We start from the raw sequence: 24,785 nt of genomic DNA, 5'->3' as shown, positions 1-24,785 counted from the left end.
TCTGATCTATTATATGATTGTTCCAAGAAAATTCTGATCTTCACCAAGTTTCTATCTTCCTTAGACCTTAAAAAACAGTATTTTCATGTACAATAAACAAAAGGAAAGAGGTAACCTTCTTTCAGTTAGCCACTGGACTATCGTAGCGTTTTCTTAGTGTCTTTCTTCTCCTTGTCATATGTATCTCATTCATATACTTCAGCAAGATTACATATTCATTGCAGCCAAGCCGCCATTCCCTCTGCCCATCCAGTGGTGTTGGGAGTACTTGGAACCAGGTCAGGCAGCAGACTGGGCACCTGTGGAATGAATGAAAATAGCTTAGTTCAGATGAGGGTTTTTATCCCGGACTCCACTAACCCCCAAGGGGTCCATGGATAGAACTCTATTTCAGTTACTGGTTTCCTTTGTAATACTATGCATTATGTTTTATACATTTCAAAACTTTCTTCTGAGAAGTGATCCATGGGGACCAATGACACAAAATAAAGGTTAATAAATGGAGCAAATGCCAGGCTTAAGAGATAGTTGCTGTCAAAAAAGAAGTAATACATCAGTTTGCTAGGGCTGCCATAACGAAGTACCGCAGACTATGTGGCTTAAACAACAGACGTTTATTTCCTCACAGTTCTGGAGGCTGGAAGTCTGAGATCAAGGTGTTGGCAGGGTTTCTTTTGAGGACCCCTCTCCTTGGCTTGTCGATGGCTATCTTATGGCCATCTTCTCCTTGGTCTTCACACGGTCTTCCCTCTGTGTGTGCTTGTATCCTAATCGCTTCTTCATGGAAGGACACCAGCCGTATTGGACCCACCCTGATGACTGCATTTAACCGTAATTACCTCTTAAAAGATCCTTTCAACAAGTACAGTCATATTCTGAGGTACTGGGCATTAGGATTTCAACAAATGAATTTTGGGGTGGACACAAGTCAGCCCATAACAGATCAAGAGAGTACAGAGAAATAGGTTGAAGTTGATCCAAGGAAAAAAGAAAGAAATGGCAGAAGGGAAAAGAGCTGGAAGGAGAAAGTCAGGTTAAGGCATCGAGGTAAGTGGCAGATTCCTCTCTCAGAGATGTCTATAAGAGAACCACCCCCCAACCCTGCGACCCTAGAGAGCCGTTGCTCTCTCCCAGAGGCTGAGCACCTCCAGCTACCCACACTGGCTCTGCTCCCTCTTCCAAACCCTCAAACTCTTGTTTTTAACCTTGTTTTTGCAGAGTTTGATCACTCCTTAAACAGTGTTCAGTCAATGGCTGGTGGTAGAATGTATTCATTCTACATTCTGTGGGGTTCTGTGGATTGGGGGGTTGGGGGGAGAGGTAGGAGTGGGTGCATTCTTCAGGGGTCTATTGGGCTGAAGGTAGATGCGCTCCTTATTTCTGCTTCATCACACTTTGTTTTTCCTCCTATGTCCCAGAAAGACGTTTCTCCCAGGTCCAAGTCAGATGGGATCCTCATGGGGAAACATGATGTAACAGAAAGAAGGAAGCCTGTAATTATTTTGCACCCAAAGAAAGAGGGAACAGAAGAGAGAGCAGAATACGTTGGGCTAAAAAAATTCCCTGAGCTTCCTATGTGAAGACCATCTTTTAGCCATACAATTCTTCCCTCCTCTGCTCCCCATTCACCACTGTGACCAGAGCCTTCTTTTGAAATTTTCTATCCATGGTTTTCAGAGGTCTGTGTCATGATTTGAGGTGTAATGAAAGAGATTTGCACGGCTGTCTGGCTCTCCAGGCGGTTTTGTCTGATGCTACCTCCTTCCGTGGTATTTTTAGTTCTCATCTGTAGCTCTCTGTGTCTTTGGGGGCTGATGTGCCTCTGGCTTTTCCGACTCCACTACGGAGTGTCCTGAGCTCCCCAGCTCACCCCGATCTATGCCACACAGTTACAGAAGCAGGCTTATAATCAATGTAATTGAAGATCAGAGTTAATGAGTACCTCCGTGCCCAGGCGGTCCCCTGAGCAACGCCGCACTTCAGATGCAAAATAAGGAAACGATTGGGCTGAACTGAAAATCCATTTGGCTAATTAGATGATGTATATTCCCACAGCCAGTGAGAGAAAAGTATGTATATATTTTAAAATAAGGAAACATGACATTTTGAAGTTGAGATTTTGGCAAAGATTCATTCCGGAGTCATTGCACTCTGAGGAAATTGACTTGAGCACAAAAGAAGACTCTCAGAGCACCCAGAAAAAGGGAATGCATTTGATCCAAAGTCAAGAAAATAAAACAGGGGTCCGCTGGAAAACTAGAGATATATGAGACACATGGAATAAGGCATTTTTATTCCTTTCCTGTGTAAATATTTATTCTCGAAGTACTGGTAGAATTTACCCAGGGAGAACTGCTTGCTACTCTTTGGCTTATAACACTTTCTCTCTCCCTTCCCCCGTCCTCATTCAACACACACATGCACACATACACAACACACACACACATCTTCTGAACCTCCACTATACTCTAAGCACGGTGGTGATAGCACAGTTACATAAGGCACGGTCTTTGCCTTCAAGAAATACACAATCTAGATGGGAGAGTAAGAAAAAGGGGATTAGAACCACTCATGCTTTGCCTTAGATTTGCCACTTTGAACTTCCTTCCTTCCTTCCTGGACTACAAGTTTTCAGTGGACGGACACCATGTTTTGCTCATCCAGAGCATAGGAACAGGGCATGGCACATAGTAGGCGCTTTATTTGTTAAATGAACAAATGTATGAATGAATGGATGAATCTATAACAGGGCATATATAGCTGTTAGTTGAGTGGAATACCTTGTACGTATTAGAGAGATTAAGAGGCATATGAGCCAGGTCTGAAGCCGAGGCTTAAGGGGCAAATTCCGCCTCAGCTTTCACCTAGTTTGTTGTTCTTTTTTGCATTCTTCAAGGTCTAGCTTAAAGATCGACTCTTTTAATGATTCCTCTCCGATCCCCCTTTTTCCTTCCCCTTATGTCCACTTAATGCCCATCCCTTTCAGGCAGTTCTTACAACACTCTAGGATGTATTATATCTACCTGTGCATACGTTTGATCTCCCTCATTATTCTACAGATTTCTTGATGGAGTCAGTCTGTTTTTCAATCTTTATGTCTATTTCTTACTCAAGGAGCAGTTTAATAACTGTTGGCTGAATGAACACATGGCTTAAGCCTTGATTAGATTTTCAGTTACTTCCTTTCACTCTCTGATATGGCAGCTCCCTGCCACACACCTTTGCCCATTCACACGGAGTCCCTCTGGCATCTCTAATCATCCACATCACAAGCCCATGGGGTGAACAAGAGCTCATGAGCCACGATAGCAAAGTTCAAGTTTTGCTTTGGAACTAGGGAGACTCTGAAGGGCTAATCTTGTGTTCTGGCTCCCACAGGCTGAAAAAAACTAAACTTTGGGATCAATGAGGAAGCATTTCTACTTCCCCATTCCATCATAAAGTAAGCTGAACTTTCCTCTAGTCAAGCAAGGAACTTTGATTTCATTATTTCATTCAACAGATAGTCACCAAGCTCCTAGTATGCGCAAAGCCTTTTTACTGAGAGCTGGATTGAAACAGAGTAATGAACAAATCATGACTTCTTCCCTGCAGGAGATCACAACCTATCAGAGAAAGCAAAAGCCCTTCAACACTATAGGAACACACTGAAGGGGGATGCACAGACTCCCAGAGGAGGAGTAGAAAGACCAAGGAAGGCAACTCTGCCTGATACCCAACCAAAGCTCCAATTCTCAAGACAGTCTGGAATAATGGGCAGGTCCCAGCTTTGAATGCTGAAAAACCTGGGTTCAGTTTCCACTTGGACCACTTACTAGTTGTGCAAGTTTGGCTAAGTCAACATCTCTCTGAACTTCATGTTGTCCTTCTGTAAAAGCAGGGACATACCTATGCTGCAAGGCTCTTGTAAGGATTAAGTGAGCATTCATCCCAGGATCTGGACCAGAGAGTGCGTTCAAAGGATGGTAACTTCCTCGTGTCATTAAACCAACAGTACACCTTGGCGTAGTGTCTTTTTAAAGAAGCTGGGGATAACCTGCTCTTGAGTGAGTCACTTCCAATGAGAATCATATTTCTCATGTTTGAAAAGATCTGTTAACCAGTATTGCATTCAGAGCTTCCAAGCTCATAAGAAATCCAAATAGTAATCAAAATAGCTCCAGCAAGTTGAGATTCCCCCATGTGCCAGGGACTTCACGTACTATAGTGGATGTTGTAATGCTGCTTCCAAATCTCTCATTAGAACAGGGGCACTCATTCCCCCAGCCCCCTGGAATGTTGACAGTTGACCACTCTCTCTGAGTCTTCCTTGGAGAAATGCCCTCCATTAAAAGGGACCACTTCATCCAAGTTTACGTCCCTTCCCCAGGGATGTCTTACAGCCTATGACTGGCTATGGGGATACGAAGACCTGACACCCTTATCTTGATTTGGAACAACTCTGAAGGACCATCTCAGTTCCAGGGCTTCCCGTGGGATCATCTGAGCGCTTTGCTACAACGGCATGGCGATCTACCTTCTCCCTCTGCCCAGTCCCACTTTGCTCATGCCCTCACAAGAGAACACCCCAAAAAACCTCCTGCATGCCAGTCTCTGCCATTGAGTCTGATTTCTGGTGAACCTGACCTAAGACAAATGTGTTGTCTCATTAAATCTTTATCTTTTTTTAACCCTGTGAAGGGGAAATCGGTATCCACAGCTTTCATAGGATATAACTGAGGATTTGTTTTCTTGTCCGTTTACAGAGCTGGTGGGTAGCGGAGTGAAGATCTGAATACATATCTTGCTGACTCTATTCTCTTTATCCCTGTGCTGTGTAGCTTTCCTAAAGTAGTGGGATTAGCCAAACTCAGCCCTGGGACATAATTCAATATCCATCCCTCAGTCTTTAGTGAGAATAAATACAAGAATTATCCACTTAAACAGCATGACTGTGCTTTTTAAAAGAAAAATCTGTAGTTGATACTGACGTTCGGTGCCTTGCACAAGGACCCATGTGACATGTTTCTGCTCGGGCTTAGTTCCAGAGGGGAAAATATGGCTTTGGAGATCGATTTGCATATCTCCCCTTGCCAGAAATTTAAAATATGGAATCCAACAGACTTCTTCTTTTTTTGCTTTAGCTGCCAAGGATTTTAAGGCCAACTTCAAATGTGGTCATTTCCTTTTCTCCCAGCCCGATGCTATCTACTCCTAATGCTTTTCACGTAGAGTCCTCTTTCATCCTCACCAAAACCATATTGTCCGCTGTGCTTTTATTTAGGAACTCATTCTATACGATGATAAATCATAACATGTGTATGACTTAGAGAAGATAACATTGGCTGCCATGCCCATATCCTTTCCAGGGAATCTTAGATCCTCAGGGCAGCCAGGTAGGGTCTGACGTGGCCCTGCCTCTCTGACCATTGCCCATTGGACCACAGCTGGGTACCAGAGGCAAGACAAACCCGACCATTGGTTAGCCAGCAGGGTCTGATGGGACCTGACAGAGAGGTTGCTGCCAAACCCACAGGATGTCTATTAATTGAGTCCCTCTTTGGAAAATTTAAATTGCATACATGGAAAGATTTTGTTGCTTGATAGTGAGGTAGAGAGAAGCAGATGTAGGGAGAGAAGCCAAATCATGCTAATTTTGAAACAATTTAAGATCTCCTTCTGCTGAGGTCTCTAGATCTGCCATAAATCTAGAACCACTCTCCAAGTCCAGCTTTGTGAAACCTGGTCCTATTTGACCTCTTTTTTCCCCCATTTCCCTCTGTGAAATTCTACCTTCACTATATTCCTACATATATACACTCACCATTTACACCCAATATGCGGCCACCCTCAGTGGGCTTCTGCTCCTTGACCCCAAAGAATATATGTAATATATATATGTGTATATATGTATGTAACCCATATATGACTGTGTAAGTGTGTATGCGTGTGTGTGTGGGGGGTCTTTTGTTTGGCCTACACAAGCTTTCAAGAACAAATGTAATCCATCATTTCCAAATTGGTTGATTACAATAAAAATCTAAATTTTCAGCCTCCCCTGATGAAAACCTGAAGTCCTTGCACCACTTACCTTTAGACCCATTTGGCAAGAGCTGGCTAGAGCTGAGTTGCAGCTGCTCCATTTTGATAGAGCCTGTACTACCCAGTTCACCCCAAACTCCATCTTTCCTTATTATATCCCAACATTAAGGCATCTTCCATTGCATGAGTGCTGCTTTTCTTTTAGAGGTGCTACAGATTTCTTTGACTCCATCTCTCTCTCCCTCTTTCTTTCTTTCTCACCCTCTCTTTCTCTATCTCTCATACAATAAAACAAAACAAAATGCAACCTAGGCCAGGGGGCCAGGACGCTATTTCCCTTATGCTCAGCCAGTGGTTCCGAGGAATATAATCTGCCTTCCCCCTGTGGGGTATTAGTGACCCCTGTTCCAAGGGGGATGCCTGGGTGACAGAAACAAAAGCTTTTTTTATATTTTAAATTTGAATATTTAATCATTCTTTTCTAGGACAAATGAGGCACTGGCTAAGCACTTTATCTACATTAATTTATTTCATTTTCACAACAGTGAGGTGGGTTCCGTTACTATTCCTATTTACAGATGATGTAGCCAAGGCCCAGAGGCATTGAGTGACTTGTCCAAAGTCCACGGCTGGTAAAAGTGGATCCAGGATTTGAACCCAAGTCTCTCTCAGTCCTAAGGGCCTGACTCTTTAGCACTAGGCTGAACTGCCTCTCATGTCTGACTTGCCTGTCTCTGTTGGCTGCTGACACCATGACTGGCACGTTGTAGATGCTCTGTGAATGTGTGTAGCTAAGCGAGAACAGAGGACCTGGGGTGGTGGGGCGGATGGCTTGTACGCACCTGTCTCTGTTCCTGCCCTGCAGCATCAGTGGCAAGACACCTGTACCCTAAAATCGTGGAGAAAGTAGCTCTCTCTCTGTTTCCCCACAGGGAGCAGCTTTGTGGTGAGTGAAGGGAGCTACCTGGACGTCTCCGACTGGTTGAACCCGGCCAAGCTGTCCCTGTATTACCAGATCAACGCCACCTCCCCATGGGTGAGGGACCTCTGTGGACAGAGGACCACGGATGCCTGTGAGCAGCTCTGCGACCCAGAAACCGGTGAGCCACGAGCAGGGCTGGGGATGGAGGGAGAGAGGGTGTCGGCTGGAAGATGGTCTGCACTCCTTCTGCCTGAAGAATCATGGCTTCTGAGTGATTGACAAGGGGCTTTATGTAAAGGTCCATCAATCCCACTGGTGGTTAAACTATGTACTGCCATGGCCTGACAACAAAGCAAATTCTTATAAAACCACAGCATCTCAGAAAGGACCACAGAGAACATCTCGTCCAATTTCAGCAAAGCAGAGTGTCTGAATGTCACCAGACGTCCCTGAGCTTAGATCCTATCTATCAATACCTTTTACTAGCTGGGTATTCTTTATCATTTTTTTTTATCTTTATTGAAATATAACTGACATATAACATTGTATAAGTTTAAGGTGTACAATGTGATGATTTAATACACATATAAATGATTACAGCAATAAGGTTCATTAACACTTCCATCACCTTACTTTTTTTGTGTATGTGGTGATAACATTTAAGATCTACTCTCTTAGGAGTTTCCCACATATAATACCACATGGTTAACTGTTCACCATTCTGTACATTAGATCCCCAGAACTTTTTCACCTTAACTGGGGAGATGTTGGCTATAGGGTACAAACTAGCTGGGCATTCTTTAGCAAGATGCTTTCTCTCTCTGAGTACTAGAGAATGAAAGTAGCATCTAACTCACAAGCCTGTTGTTAGGATTAAATGAGATAATGTATGGAAATCTCTTAGTATACTCATTTATTCATTCATTTGGCAGATATTTATTGAGTAGCTGGGCACTTTTCTAGGCATTGGTGACATAGCAGTGAACAAAAAAGGCAAAATCTCTGTCCTAATTAAGTTTATATTCTACAGAGACATTAAATTTGCACTGCCTGAGAAGGTAGCCACTAGCCACCTGTGGCTGTTTAAATTTAAGTTAATTAAAATTAAATAAAAGTAAACATTTCCTCAGCCATGTTAGCCACATTTCAAGTGCTCCATAGCTAATGTGTCCAGTGACTACCTCTTGGAGGACTCAGGACATTACCATCATTGCAGAAAGTTCTGTGGGACAGTGCTGCAATAGGCAAACAGGTAAATGTGGATATACTGTGTCAGGGGATGATAAATGCTGGGGGGAGAGCACGAAGCATAAGGGATGCTGAGCTGGGAGTAGGGGCGGAGTTGTTATTACAGAAAGGGTGGTCAGGGAAGGCTTCTCCAAGGTGGTAACATTTGAGCCGGCACTTTAAGATGGAGACGGTGGAAGCCATGCTAACATCTGGGGGGAAAGCATTCTAGGCAGAGAGAATAGCAAGGGACAGCCTCTGCAGCAGGAGCACAGGAAGATCCCATTGATTCAGTACTAGCAGGAAGACCAGTATGGTTGGAGGGGAGAGAGAGAGAAGTTAGGATGCAAACTTGGAAAGAAGCTTGGGAAGGGGGTGGTGATGGGGGGAGGTTGGAAGGCCTTATATAGGAAAAGGACTTTGGATGTTACTCTGAGTGAGATGAGAAGTCATTGGAGGATTCTGAGCAAAGGAGCAACATGATCCGACCTACATTTTAACAGGGCCACTCTGACTGCTGTGTGACAAATCAACTTAGAGGGCGTTCAAGGGCACTGTTTTTCCAATGTAGACAGGAGTTGGTAGTGGCTGGGAACACAGGGATTAGGGGAGAAGATGGTGATAAGTGATCAAATTCTGGATATATTTAGAGTGTAGACTTGACAGAACTTGTTATTGGATATGGAAGATGAGAAATAAAGAGGAGTCAAAGATGATTCCAAATCATTCAGTCTGAATAGTGACATGACAGACTTATCATTTATTGAGTCAGAAGCTGCCGTAGGCGGGTCAGGGCTGAGGTGAAGGGGATCAAGACTGCTATTTTGGATATTAGTTCAAGATGACTCCTAAACATCAGGTAGAGATGAAAAATAGGCATTTGAATCCAAAAGTCTTATTCAAAGAAGAGGTCTTAGCTGGAGATAGAAATTTGTGAGTCAACAACATATGGATACTATTAACCCAAAAGACACCATCTTATTTACAGTTATTGCTTAGTAAATGGACAGCATCTTACTCATAGTTGCTGCCCAAGAGTTATTAATGTCCACAAACAGGGAAATAGGAGTTAGAGAGGAGAAAAGCTTACCAAGATCACAAAGCAAGTTAGAAATGAAGCTGGTATTAGAACCCCAGTTCTCCTTCTCCCCGTCCTGTGCTCTTCCCTACAACTCATACTGGTATATTTTTCTCTGCAATTTCACCTGCCTCTCCATTAACAAGATTCTGGCCATCTTGCCTGAAAATCTCACTGTACTAATGCCGCGAGGAAGCCTCTGTAGAGCTGAGGAGACTCAGTGGCCCAGGTCAAGAGTTTGCTTCCTCTACCCAAATTCTCTTCCCCTTCTCCATGGGGCAGCAATTCGGGAGTAAGGAGGGGGATTCTCCAGGCTAACCCCTGTGTCTCTGCAGAATCAGGCAAGGATTAGGCTTTCTAACCATCATTCCCTCCTTATCCTTTAGTTGGGAGCCTATATTCAGACACATTTTTCCAGCCTTTACATAGGCCTACTGGGGAAGCTATTCAGAAAATGTGATGCAACTCTAGTATACCATTGGACCAGATAGCTGAATCTTCTTTCTCTTAATTAAAACATTTAGACTTTAAGGCACTGACACCCTAAGGAGTGTCCCTTTACCCCCAACACACACACACACACACACACACACACACACACACGCACACACACACACACACGCATACACATGCACTCAACCCCTTAGAGTTGAAGATGTTGCTAGAATCCACTGGGTTGACCTTCTCAACTTTATCACTGATGATACTGATACCCAGAGAAGAAAGATAAAAGGAACAAAGTCACACAGCCAGCAGGTGGCAGAGCCAGGATTCAAACCTAGGATCCTGTGCTCCTAACCAATGCTTCTCAAGCCCTCAGTAGGTCTAGAGTGAGACCTAAGATTCTACATCCCTAAAAGGCTGTCAGCTCTTGCTGATATTTCTGACCCAAGTACTACCCTTGGTACAGCAAGGCTCTAACCTCTTCTTCCCAAATAGTCCTCTCATGTTCTAAACAAACAGCGAGAGGCCCAGTCGCCATGTTTGTTAATTCATTATTTATCTTGACAAAATCACGCTCACTTTTATCACTTTATCTTCTGCCTCTATTTGTCACATACCAGGGGCTCTAGGTACACTGATACCCGCGCTTCCCTGAAGGCACCATGCCTTTTCATGCCTGCATCCCTTTCACGGGCTGTTTTCCTCCCCCTTGAAATGTCTTTCTCCTCCTTTTACTTGGAGACCAGGGGCTCTTTTTATTTCCATTTCATGAAGCCCAAACATCCTTCCTCTCAGAGGCATTCATGACTCGCCACCCCCAGCCCTGACCAAACTCAGGGGTCCTCCTCTCTGCTCTCATAGCCTCTGTGCCTCCCTGTGTTATAGCCCTTGTCCCTGGGCAGTCATTGTTCTTTCCTTGTCTGGATCTATCACCAGACTGTAAGCTTTGCTAGGGGCTGGAGAGGGGGATTCAAAGCATGTGTCTTGCCCATCTGTGTATCTTTAAAACTTATCATTATACTGACATGTAATTCATTCACAAAAAAAAAAAAGAAAGGGGGAAGGAGGGAGAGAGGGAAGGAGGGAGGAAGGAAGGACATTTCCCTTCCCATGCTCCTTGAAAAAATTTGATTCACCAATTTTCAGCTTCTTCCTCCATATCCACTTACATATAAACTCAGATTAAATATTTTCCAGCACTAGAGAAATTGGGTCACCAAGAGCTGTCCAGTAGCCAGACCAGCTAGAGAGTCTCACCCTCCCAAGAACGTTCCCCTTTGCATTCTCCTCTCTGCTCACATTCACAATACTCCCACCCCCCAAACACCCTATGCAGAGTTTTACCTTCTGACTAGAGTTCAGGCTCTTCCCTCTACCTGAAATTTCTTCTATCCTTTAATTATCTACTTTCCAAAATTCTATTTTCTTAATTACCTCTCATTTCCTCTCTGTAGAATGGATGACTTCTACAGTATCACCAGAGTTTTCTGTTGACTAAAAATTTGATTAAAGCATGAGTTATTATTTGGAAACTACAACGCTAAAATGTAAGCTCCTTCAAGCTTACTACTGTATCTTATTTATCCTTCAGCAGAGCACCTTGCTCTTATAAATCACAAGACATAAAGGGATGGGGTGATCTACAGATAAAGAGTGGAAATAGGAACATAAGTTCCCTGAATATATTTTCATGGGGCTTGACTCAAACCCACTATGTAAAATTTATTTCAATTTGTTAAATCCGTTCAAGCAAGATTTTCTTAATTCCACAGATGCATTAAGTCTTGTGTGTTCAGTGCTATGGGAAATCACAGACAAACTGGACAATGTTCCTGCCTTCATGGATTTCACATTTTTGCTGGGATAAAAATAATATGCTCCTCTACAGCTATTATAAAAGACACAATGTAGAATAAATCAAGAACAGGCATTTATAGAGTACCTCATGCCTGGAGAAAAGGGAGAAATGTATTCTAGATGGGAATTTCAGGAGCTCCATCATGGAAAAGATGACCTTTTAGCTGAGCCTTGTAGAATCAGTAGGGAGTATGAATAAAAGGTGCTTGAGCAGAGGAATCTTGATGATGGAGAAAGAGAGGGAGTAAGTCTAGAGTGATTCCCAGAAGCAGAGAGCAGCATAGCTGGGCTGGCCTCTGGAGAATGTGCTACCTGTGAGGTAGAGGAAGAGAACTAGGGGAATGGAAGGAGATAAGGCTGGAAAGGTGGGGTGAAGAGAGCTCCCAGAAAGATGAGGATCTGACGATTCTGGGAACCACCAGGGATTTTAGTAAGGCTACATCGGCCACTGAAAAAGGGAAACCTGCCTTCTATCTATCCAGTTGTTTTAGGGAACATCTAACTGCCCAAGGGAATAGCTGGGTGTTCTCTCCTCAGCCTTCCACCAAGAATTAGAATTTGGGGAAGTCATGGAAAAACGAAACCCCCAAGCCCTGTACATATTCAGATCTTAGATCTGACAAAAGTGGCTTAGCTTCCCTTAAATGAGCCCTGCCTTCTGTGGGTGGGATCTATAGGGCTGAACCAAGTCATGGAGTCCAAATTCTGATCATCATGCCTTAATGCTTTATTGGATGTGTCGGCAAGAAGGATCATTCTTCCCAACTGACCAGAAAGGAGAAGGAAACTGGGGAGATAGTGTTGCTGAAGAATATATAATTGCCGTGATGTGTGAAGGAGCCTGGTCAAGTTTTCCTGACTCTGTGCCATAGCCCAGCTCAGGTGTGTTTTTCCAGGGATTTCAATAATTAGTACCACCTGCAGGGCTGATTATGGAATTGATTCCAGAGTGTGCTGGAGCTGGCTTGTATGGAGTTAAAATCTGAGTTTATATATAGGCGGATATAGAGGAAGAAACTGAAAGTTGGTGAATTCGATGTTTTCAAGGAGCATAGAGAGGGAAATCTCCTTCCTTTCTCTCTCCCTCCCTCCCTCCCTCCCTCCCTTTCTTCCTCCTTTCATTATTTTCTGTGAACTCATGAGAGTCGATTGTTACCATCTCATCCCAGCTCTTTGTTCAGTTCCGTCATGCAGGTAGCTTGGAAATTGGCTGTGATGAGAGTATTTATACCCAACAAAATTGGTAAATGTTACAAACCATGGCTTATTTTCTTTGGAAAGCCAATCGTTAAACATTTACCATCATAACAGTGGATGGGATGAGAACAAACTAATCAAGGACCAAGGCAAAGAAGAGTCTCAGTGATGGCTCAGAGAAGGCTTGAAAACGTTGCCGGAGGGCGGCATTATGCTCCCTTCCAGAATAAACTACCATTACCCTTCAGCTCTCTGAAGGTAGGAAGTGAACATTCAAGGACTACGTGCTGTGGTCTGATCAAATGCAGCACCGCACAGTCCAAATGATCAGGCCTTGACCTTAAGAATGGGGAGAGTGACAGTGGGTAAAGGGGATCAACTCTATGGTGATGGGTGGAAACTCAATTTTTGGTGGTGAGCATGTTGGAATGTGTACAGAAGTAGAAATACAATGTGCACATGAAATGTACAGTGTAACAAACCAGCTACCTCAGTAAAAGTAGTTTAGAAAATGTCATCATGGGTGAATCTTAGTGTGAAACAGCTTTAGTAAATTTCTGCAGATGGGTGGTATCATGTTAAATTCTGTATACAAGATCATTGACGGTATGGCCCCAAACCACATGAGGCAGGTAACTGCAGAACACTAACTCATTTAGTCACTAATTCTTTCACCTATTCGTTTATTCATTCAAGCCTTTAGTGAACCAGAGTAGAATTGGAATATCCTTTGGAATCCTACAGAACTAGGTTCAAATGCTTGCCTTTCTGTTTACTGACTTTGGCAGGTCATTTAACATATCCAAGCCTCATTTTTACATATACAAAAAGAGGCAGATAATTCCCATTTTGCACAGTTGTTGTGAGAAGAAGATGAAAAATCACATTTAAAATGCACTTGGTATGGTACCTAATTTATGGTGGGCACTCAAAACATAGTGTCTACTGCTATTTTATAATCAGTTATTTAGTCCGTAGTGTCTTCACTTCATTAATTTAATAAACATTTCAATTAATTTAATAACTATTTTATGAAATACCTTTAGTTCAGCAATGCACAACTGTGTTAGATTATGTGAGAAGAAAGTAAGATACAGCCTCTGGCCTCTAAGACCTGACCACCTAATGAAGAAACTTTCAGTAACCTGGATGTTTCCATCTGCTGGCTTTTCATTTAGTCCTTGTGTGACTTTTAAACGTGTACAATGAAAAAAGCCATAGGCTCTCAATCCTACTGCCAGCTTTGCCACAGATTTGTCATTTGACCTTGGGTATGTCATGTATTGTGAACTTCATATTCCTTCTTTTCAACAAGGAGATTAGTGGAAACATAATTTTAATGCAAGAAAGGTCCCTAGCGATCATCTAGTCTGATCTATTGAAGGTCACAGAGGCTAAGCAGGTTGCCTGGTGTCACTCAGTCAATTAGTGGCAAGATACGAATTACAACCCTGAATAATTCCTAAGATATTTTCCAGCTTAAAATTCATGTTTCTATGACCTTTTAAGCACTAATAACTTAGAACATAAGTATGATTGAAACAATTTGTAAATGGCATTTAAAGCAGATTGGATTTTCTTTTCAAATTGATAGAGATGTCAGTCATGTTTGCCATCACATGCAGTTTATTTTCATGTCTTCAGCAGACACTTTTCATTTGCAATTGGATATGAAATGAGAATACAAAGTGTGTAGTTATGTCCTATGTATGTCTTATAATGTACTAAATGTTTCCAGTTGTTTATAGATTGTTTCTGTTATTTGCTGATCCCTGTATTATTAACGTTTAAAGGGACACAAGAACTTTATGAAGTTGTAAAGACCAAGAATTCACAGAGAATAAGAATGTCTCTGCCTTGAAGGGGATTGTAGCATGGGTGGTTTCTAGGTAATGTAGTAGATAACATAGGGTTTACGTTGGGTGGTGCTTAGTGAGATGTGCAGTTAAATAAGTTGAGATCTATCCAAAGAGAGCCAACTTTCTGGCAGACCAGAGAGGAGAAATTTATATATGAGAACATAAGTTTTATAAAGAGTTGACCTTTGCTCATCTTGTTTATTGCTGCGTATCAGGTACTGAAACAGTTCCTGCATCAATACATCTTTTCTTGAATGAATAAATGAGTGAGTGAATGAATGAGTGAATTAATGAATGCATGAGAAGCAAGTTTCAGTTGCTGAAAGGTCAAGGGTTGGTTAGTGGGTTGGGTGTAGGGTTCTGGTGTCAAGACCAGGAGTAGCCCTAAGGGTGCTGACAATGACATTTCGGCTAAGTGTGTTTTTACTAAAGATTTTTATCTGGGACAATTAATTCTCTGCTGAAAGTCACCTTCTCCCTTGAGCTCGGTATCACTGTCTTTCTTGAACTCAGAGTAAGCTCTGTCCTTTATCTGGTGAGGATTGGTCCACGTCCAGCTATGCTGTTACCCCAGTGGACCTCAACTGGGGAAATCAGTCCTTCATAAAGTGAGCCACCGATCCTCAGAGCCCATAATGCTCTCCACCTCACCATTCCTTGGTCCCGAACTTTACTGGGAGCTGTATTAAACAAAACTCATCTAAACTGACTGTAAATTAATGAACCCAACGCCTTATTTTGCAGACATACAAGATAATGGAAACAAACTATCCAACACCATTTCCAACTAAAGACGTTCAAACAACAACAGACCAAGATTTTTCTGCTTAAATTCCGTGAAATGAATGTTAATCATAAAAGCACCTTTATCACATCAGACTGATCCATTTGATGCATTCATTATTTATTTATAGCAGATGAGGATGTTAGACAGTGATCAAATATAGCTTACAGTTAAGAGAAGGATGGTAGAATTTGGGTGAGATATCAAGAGGTACATGAATACAGGAACAGCATCTACTGTTTATTATGTACTTGTTGTGTACCAGGTATCATGCTGAGACTGATTTAGTAACTCTCTTGGTCTTCATGACAACACATCTAGGTGGTTATTATTGCTTCCGTTTTCCATACTAGAAGCTGTGTCTTAAAGTAACTGATTGACATTCTCAGGGTCATATATTTACTAAGTGTCTCAGCTGGGATTTGGACCCAGACTGAGTGAAGAGCTACTGTATTGAGAGTGAGTGTGTGAGAGGGTTTGCTTAGCACTGAGAAGAGACAGACATTCTGGCATTCTCCCTCTGGTAGGTATTTGCTGAGAATTCTCAGAGGCAGGCATAAATCCTTTGGACAAAGAATTTGCAGAATAAGTTGACTTGGAAAAAAATAAAAGGACCCGATTGGGTTGGGGATGTGGGAAACATGCAGAACCAGAGAGGTGAAACTGGGACAGCACTTATGAGTTGTAGGGAAACCATTTTTTTATCTCTGTTTGGGAGTCTGGCTTTATCTGGTTTAAATGTGTTGTAAAATGTTATGTTGTGGAAGAGGGTTGAGGTCCTTGGAAAAGAACAATCTGTGTCAAAGATGAGGTCATAAAATTTCAGAGAGCCCACGACAGCAAGCCACAGGACTGCCTGCTCAAGTGCTGGGAAGGACGGGAAGGTTAGAATGGGCTGCAAAAGAGACTTCGAAAACATTTTCTTATTGGGAACATGCCAGTCCCACTGGAAGTTCAAGGCAGCCTTTACTTCTGAACTTGAAAGAAAGAGGTTGTGAGAACCTCATACTGTAAAGCTGCATGGAGGAAGATAACCTGAGATGCATCTCTGGTAATTATCTCCAGGAGAATTGTACTAACGAGGAAGAGGGCTCTCAGCTTCTAAAACTAGATTTTATCATCCAGAAAATAATCTACTGTCATTTAAATTAGAGTCTGTGTTTAATTTTAGTCAACAAATGTATTACAAAAATATATTTGCCCCCCCCCCAAAATGTTCTGTGTCCTACTATTTAAAAAAAAATTCAGGAAGCTTCTAAATATATTTGTAATACCTTATGACCAATGGATTATGAATAAACAAAAGTATGGGCAAAAGTATAGATTGCAGATGGGAATGTTATTAGGACACAAAAGCCATGTTGTGAAGTGTCCACGCTTGTCAAGGGCGAGGCATTTCCAGTAGCCAGTGTGAGAGGTCTTTGCAGGTGTGTTCACTCTGCAGGCTTCAGGCTGCCCTCTACCCACCCCCGCTTCGTAGAAGTCCCTTTCTTCACTTTCTTCACTCATCCTTGTCCTTCTTGTTTCAGTTTAAATGTCACTTCCTCAAGGACATTTTTGCTGACCTTCTAGACTCAGTTATTCCTCCATGTTTTAAGCTCCATTTGTGCACTCTACTTTTTTCTTTATAGTAAATACAATGATAATAATAATGCACATTATATAGCACAAACTCTGTGTCGCACTCTTCTAAGCAAGTCACATGTATTATCTCATTTAATCCTCTCAATAACCCTGTGAGGTAGATAGAGTCATATTTTAACTAAACCAAGTCACAAACAGATGTATGTACCGATATCTTATGCATTATTAAGGAAAAAATGCTGCCACTAATAACCATAAGATACTAATAATTACCACATAAGTCCTCATTTTCAGGGATATTGAAATGTGGAAAGTTGTGTGTCTTAGAATTAGTGGAATGCCTTATTACTATCACCATTTTACATGTGAGGAAACTAAATTACGTAAGTTAATGGATTTTCCCAAAGTCACACATCTAAGAAATGGTAGAGTTTAGACTGGAGTTTCAGAAGTCTGGCTTCAGAGTTTATCCTCTTAACCGCTAGCCTATGCTACAATGTATAGTTAATATACATTTATTTGTGTGGTTCTGTATTCAATTCCTTGTTATCTAAGAGACTGTATGCCATAAAAAGACAAGGATTGTGTCTATATTATTCCCTGCTTTATCCCATTGTACTGATGTTTAATGATGAATAATGGAATGAGTTGATGAAAGAAGAAACACTGGATTTGGAGATAAATTCCATGGGCTTCTCCTAGATCTGCAATTTTTACTCAAGGTGTAACTTTTGACATGCCACTTTGTCTCTGGGCCTCAGTTTCTCTATTTAATATAAGAGGAGCTTACATTAGATTTCTCTAAGTGCTCTCCAGCTCTGAAATTCTGTGTACTGAAAATGTGCACTGAAAGCCAATGCTGTGTCCAACTCTGGCTCTGGAGGATGTAGAAATAGGATCACTCATGCTTCCTGATTTCTTGAAGGAATATACAAACAAGAAACTGGGACCACCACACATTTCAACTCTTAATAAACATCTTGCAATGGTCAAGAACTTGAGCTCTGGATTCCAGTGGACTTGGATTCAAATTCCAACCCCTTCATTTTGGACCTGCACAACTTTGGACACGTTCCCGACCCTTTCTTAACCTCTGTTTTTCTCAGTGGTAAATGGTGGTAGATGATATCAACATAACAGTCCTCAGAGGATGATTACGTGGATTGAACTAGGTAAAGCATATTAAGCACTTAGCACAATGCCTGGTACACAACACTTAACAAATGTTAGCTATTATTAGAGCTGTGCTCAAAACATGAATTGAATAAAATGAGTATTGTAGGACTGTTTAAAAAAAAGGCAGTTTACTATGAACCTGAGCAGTCAGGGAAGGCTTCTTGGAGGGGGAGAGACCAGAGCTGGACCATGAAGCAAAAGCATGATTGTGATAGACCTACACTGTCCAACATAGTAGCAAATAGCCATATGTGGCTAAATTAAAATGTGAATTAAGCCACAGTCCCCGTGTTCCAAGTACTCAATAGCCACACGTGGTTAGTGGCTGTGTATTGAAGAGCATTTCTATGATTGCAGCAAGTTCAATTAGACAGCTGTGACAGAGAGTGAAGAGTGAAATTATGTTTCATATATATTTTATTTCATTTAAAATATTTATGAGTGACTATGCTGTGCTGAGTAATGTGCTAGGAACCAAGATTTAACAGTGAGCAAAACCAGACACATTGCTTGGCCTGGTAGAGCCTGGTCTGGTGCGGGGGTCAGCAAACTACAGCCCACCAGCCAACTGCTGTTTTTCATAAAGTTTTATTGAAACACAGCCATATTCACTAGTTAACATATTGCCTATGACTATTTATAGCTACAACAGCAGAGTTCAGTAGTCATAACTCTGTGGCTTGCAAAACCTAATATATTTGCCATCTGGCCCTTTAAAGAAAAAAAAAAGCCAACCCCTGGTCTAGTAGACTGATTTAATGCTTTGGCATCTGGGTTAAAGAACTGGGTTTGGTATTTATTCTTTCATTCGTGGATTTGTTCATTTAACATTCAACTGGTATTTATCAAGCACCTAATTTAAGCAGGATATCAGGCAGTGACAGAATGAAAAGAACAGATAAAAATTGCTGCCATGATGGAGCTCATATTCTGGTAGGGGCATAGGACAGACAGATGATTAGAATATAGGTAGTAATTAATAAATTGTATCCTATGTTAGAAGTTGATGTGTTATTGAAAAAAAGACTACAGGAAGGGGGGCTGTGAATGCGGAAAAGAGGGATGGTTGCACATTTTAGTAGCCTCTTCAAGGTAGGCACTGTTGGGGAGGTGAGGGAGAAACACGCCTTGTGGATATCTGGCGAGAGCAGAGCCCAGGAGGAGGAGATAGCCAGTACAAAGGCTCTGGGAGTGGACTCTGCCTCACATATTTGAGGAAGATCATGGGAGAGAATGTGGCTGGGCTTCGCTGGACACTAGGAGGATATTAGGAGATGGGGTCAGGGAGGGACCAGAGGACCAGAGCCTCTGTAGAGCTTTTTAAGAACATTGGCTTTCAACCTGAATGCAAGGGGGAGCCATAGAACATTCTGAGTAGAGGACTGATGTCATCTAACATATTTTAAGAGAATTACTCTGGCCACTCTGTTGAGAAAAAATCTATAGGGATAGAGACAAGAGTGGTAACAGGGGAGCTACTTGGAAGACTGATGGAATAATCCAGACCACAGATGCTGGTGGCTTGGGCCAGGGTGGTAGCAGTGGAGGTGGAAAGAAGTGGTCAGAATCTAGATATTGCATTTCATTCATTGCAGTCATTTAGTGAATGCCAATTATATGCCAGGCATCATGCCCAGTACTGGGGATAGTGAGAAAAAGAAGCTGCCATCTCTGTCCCTTTGAAGCTTTCTGTCTAATGAATTGGTTTCAGGCTTTGACTTCAGAGATGAAGAATCCAATTTTTAGGTCCCCCACGTGTGTATGAGCTCCAGGACCAGTTTTCACACTGTCTTTAAAGAAAAGATCCAGGAGAGGGTGACTCTGTCTTAGTCTGCTTGGGCTGTCATGACAAGATATCACAGACTGGGTGGCTTGAACAATAGAAACTTATTTTTCACAGTTCTAGACGCTGGGAGGCCTAACATTGAGATACACTGAATTAGTTCCTGGTGAGGGTCCTCTTCCTGGATTGCAGATGGCCAGTGTCTCAACTTGTCACTGTGTCCTCACCTGGCCTTTCCTTGGTGTGTGCATACAGAGAGAAAGCAAGATCTCTCTTTCCTCCGCTTCTTGTGAGACCACTAACCCCATCACAAGGGTCTCACTCTCATGACCTCATCTAACCCTAATTGCCTCCCAAAGGCCCCATTTCCAAATACCATCACATTGGGGATTAGGGATCTGACATAGAAATTTGCAGGAGACACAAACATTAAGTCTGTAATAGACACCAATGACCTAGGATGAGAGAAGAAGGAAAACAGTGAAACAAATATGTGATGCAAGTGAGGGGGCTGGGCAGAGCTTTCCTGGGCACTCTGCCACACAGGGCTGGGACGAGAGTGAGGGGAGTAAGGAGCCTTAGCACAGAACCTAAGGTGTCATTCTCAGGTGGCAACTTTGAACTTGCACAACCCTGAGTGCCCCTTCTTGGGGAAGGAAAGTATTAACTCACGACAGTGGCCTCTCCAGACCTCCTGAGAAGCCTTTATAAAGACTCTCCTGCAGGGGCAAGTTTGGAGGCGGGTGTCCAGAACAAAGAGAGGCAGAGCTGGAGGAACCGTGCCAGTCATCTAACCCACCCCCTCCTTTTACAGCTGCTGAGGGTGGGTCATCACCCTTGACCTTGGGTCAGCGCCTTGCCAGAGTCAAGTCAGTGGCAGAGCAGAGGTCTCCTGACTACCCTGCTAAGGCTTGATTTCCCTACCTCTTGAGAACATTTTAAGCAGTCAAAATATTTCATCCTTGGGATGTAGGCCCCTGCCTGCAATTTGACCCAATGCCTTCAGGAGTCTTTTACAATGTGTGCAGGCCGTATCGGCTCCCAGCAATGCTTTTCCAGGCTCATCTTGCATGCTTGCGATCAGATCCACTCATTCATGCAAGGAAGAGTTTCAGTGCTGGGCATCTGGAGTGTGGCGGGTTCCCCATACGCTTCGTTCATGTCTTTCTTCCACAAACAATGACTGAGCCCCAAGACTGAGTCAGTTCCCAGGGAGGGAAGTGGACCAGACCCTGCCACCACCCTCTCTTCGCTCGTAGTCAAGCTGCCCTCATAGTACGCTCAGTTTTGTTTTTGGAGAGGCAGTCAGAACAAAATTGTAAGAGTCAAGGCTTTGAAGTCAGGCAGATCTGGGTTAAAATCTTGGCTCTGCCTCTAACTACAGTATTGGTACAGTTTTAGGCAAATTGCTTAATTTTCCCCAAGCCTCAATTTCCTGCTCTTTTTCATCCCAGAAGAAGGTATTCATTCACCTTTGCTAGGTTATTGTGACAATTATAATCAGCATAGCAGTATAAAGTACCTGCTACATTATATGGCAAATATACATGTTCAGTAAATGGGAATTATTGAATCAAGGGCAAAAAGAACCCCCAGTGTTGGCGGTGCTTAACCCACAAAAGACTTAATCGTGATGGAATGGAAGGCGTGATGACAGATTTTGGAGCAGAAGTGGTCTCCATGAAACCATCTGAAACACTGCACTTAGCAATAGTACTGGCCTTTTCTGGTTATTCGATGCCATCTTTAGGGAGCTAGCCCACTGCATCACACTATCTTTCTTCTCTTTCTTGACTGAAGGCAGCTTTCATTTCAATGTAGATGATTAAAGATCTCTGAATAGGAGGGGTGTGTGTGTGTGTGTGTGTGTGTGTTCCTGCCCCAGCCTTTTGGCTACAGTGTTAAGTGGTCTTTTCATTAAAACTTCTTCACGGGACTTCCCTGGTGGCGCAGTGGTTAAGAATCCGCCTGCCAGTGCAGGGGACACAGGTTCCATCCCTGGTCCGGGAAGATCCCACATGCTGCGGAGCAACTAAGCCTGTGTGCCACAACTATTGAGCCTGCGCTCTAGAGCCTGCAAGGCACAACTACTGAGCCCACGCGCTACAACTACTGAATCCCGCATGCCTGGAGCCCGTGCTCTGCAACAAGAGAAGCCACCGCAATGAGAAGCCCGCGCACCGCAACAAAGAGTAGCCCCTGCTCGCCACAGCTAGAGAAAGCCCACGCACAGCAACGAAGACCCAACACAGCCAAAAATAAATAAATAAATTAATTTTTTAAAAAAGATATAAAGAGCTTCACTAGATGAGTGTCTCCCGGACCACGGGGAGTGAGGGAGGTGTGTGGATTTTATGCTGAGCACACCAAAACTGTCCATCAGGACGGGGCACCCAGGAATTCAAGCTGCTCCTCTCAAGCCAAGCAAGGTCAGATGCCTCGCCCTGTGCACCGTGAACGGACAGCTGCAATTTCTCAAGTGGCCACAAATGGACGTGACAGTGAAGCCTGACCTCCTGGTGAAGCCTGGAGCAGGCCGCCTGGACTCACGTTGCTTAAATTTAATGTTTCATGATGAGTTTCCATCCTATACCAGTAAAGGCGGCATAAAAATGTTTTGTAGAAGGATGTGCGTCTTAGGAGTGGGAACTGTGCTGTCCTGCAACTCAGTTGTTGCCAGAAAGTGGGGGCTGCCTGGGACAGGGGTGAGGGGGGCAGAGGCAACAGTGTGTGGGCTCGTGTGAGAGGTGGGCAAAGAGAGCGGGATGGATGGGAAGGGAAGAGAGAAGAGGGAAGGAAGGGAATGAGGAGAATGAGAGAAATCCAGAGAAAGAGGCAGGAAAGGAGGGGACCTGGAATGAGCAGGATGTGACTGTATTTTTGTTCTGGGCACCTTTACACACCGTATCTCACATAACCTTTATCTTTGCATTAACCCTTGAAGCAGACCGACTGTCCTTTATTACCTCTTATTTGAGGAAGAGGAAATAAAGGTGGGTCTGGGGGTTTAACTTGGGCCTCTGACTCAAGCTCAGTTATTTTCACTGCAGAGTGATACAAAGGAAATGGGACAGACAGACAGACAGTGAGGAATATGAAGACGCATACAGAGGCAAAGGCCAGGACAGGGAAGCAGAGACTGAAGAGAGACACAGAAGCAGCGAAAAAGACACAAAGACTGGGAAACAAAGAGAGACACAGATGGGGGAAAAGAGTGAACCATAGAACGGAAGAGAGACAGGGAGGAGAGGTGAGAGCAAGAACGTACGTGTGAATTTAATCAGGCATGAGGGTAGCGGAGTGAAAGTGAGCTGGATTCAGCTGAACATACACATGATGTAAAATGGTACAATATTCCAGATGGAAGGAACTGGAAATGACAATCATCCCAGTTCCCGGGAAGCTGGCCTGACCCTGATCACCTGCCTATAGCTGTGGCTGGGGTCACTCTGAGGAAGGGACCCCCTCAGAAGCAGAGTGCAGATGTCACATGCCCTCCCCTGGTTCTCTCCATTTCCCACAATTCCCGACTATATAGAGGAAGGCCAAGGTCCATGCTGGTGGGTGTCTGGACCCCCTCGCTTTCTGGCCTGGATGGCATGGGCAGAATGGGCAGGGCACATGCGTGTGGCCCACTGTACTCTGTGCACATCTGGAAAATCATGACTCTGTTTGCTTTAATTCTGTAAATGAAATTTGACTTTAAACTCACAAAGATAGCTGATGCTTGGGAAAAAAAGATCAATGCCTCTTTTTCTGTGGAGTGAAGAACTCTTTTGCAAAATGAATAATTACCCTCTGCTTAATTTATTTTGTATATTTCACTTTGCTGTTTCAGGTTTTGTGCAGGCGGCGGGGACGGCAGTGTTATTAATCATCATGTGTTCTGAATAGGATGAGTCTGAGTCTATATTTTATCCTCACAGCATCCTTGTGAATGGGAGAGGACAGGCGTCTGTTCCCCGTCTTCTAGAAGAGAAGGATGAGGCTTAGAGAGATGAAGGGCCTTGAGCAAGGCCACCCGCTAAATGGTGGGGAAACAGAGCCGCAGGGTCCCGTGGCATGACTACCCCCAGCACAGGTGTGATAGGCGGCCAGGGAGAGCCACCAAAGTGGGTCATTTTGAGTGAGACACAGGGTCATGTTGAACTCCTCCATCTTACCTGGCATCCTGTTGGGGAGCTCTGACTCCAAAGTCACGCAGGACTGGGTTTGAATCCTGACCCTGTTGCTTTCCCACTGTATCATTTGGAGGCCAGTCACTTAACCCCGGGAGCTTCAGTTTCCTCATCTGTAAAATTAGGACATTAGCACCTGATTCACAGAGTGGTTGGGTGGATTAACACATGCTGAATGAGATCCATGCACATCTTTTAAACTTGTCCTTTCCCCAAATTATAACCAAGGGGTACAAGATAAAAGCTATGGTCAGGAAAGGACATTAAGACAACCAACTCCCTAATAATAATCATGGCGACAGCATGTTATGATTCTGGAGCCCATACTGAGAACAGAGCATTCTTGGTGTTATTCAGTGCAAAGGGCAGGCCTGATTAACCTTAGTGTAGAATTGAGGAAACTGAGTCTTGGCCAGAGACAGGAAATTATATTCAATACAAAGTCACAGAGCCACTGGGTGACAAATGCAGTTTGAAGCCTGTTCTAACCCCAGTTCCTGTCTTCTCTGCTGTAAACTGACTCTCTCCATGCAGAATGCTTGGATTCGGCATTTGGTAGTGACTGATTTGAGAGGGGATATGTGGGTTTCCAGGGGTTGTTTCCCCACACCTGTGGAACTAGGGTGGAATTTCTCAGTGCCTGACCAGCTGATCTAGAGAAACAAAAGGGCATGT

The 24,785-nt window shown here is 43.3% G+C and overlaps 1 protein-coding gene across 2 annotated transcripts in view; it reads left to right on the top strand.

Moving 5' to 3' along the window:
* The window catches only part of ASTN2 (astrotactin 2), a 902,613-nt gene that overhangs the window by 398,343 nt on the left and 479,485 nt on the right, over positions 1–24,785 (top strand). For both annotated transcript variants that reach the window (XM_036855709.1, XM_036855708.1), the window contains exon 7: positions 6,954–7,121. In XM_036855709.1, coding sequence (XP_036711604.1) covers positions 6,954–7,121 — 168 coding nt within the window. The remainder of the gene's footprint in view (positions 1–6,953; positions 7,122–24,785) is intronic.

Source organism: Balaenoptera musculus, chromosome 6 (genome assembly GCF_009873245.2).
Source record: "Balaenoptera musculus isolate JJ_BM4_2016_0621 chromosome 6, mBalMus1.pri.v3, whole genome shotgun sequence".
Taxonomy (NCBI): domain Eukaryota; kingdom Metazoa; phylum Chordata; class Mammalia; order Artiodactyla; family Balaenopteridae; genus Balaenoptera; species Balaenoptera musculus.
This window is presented reverse-complemented; position numbering and strand designations above follow the sequence as displayed.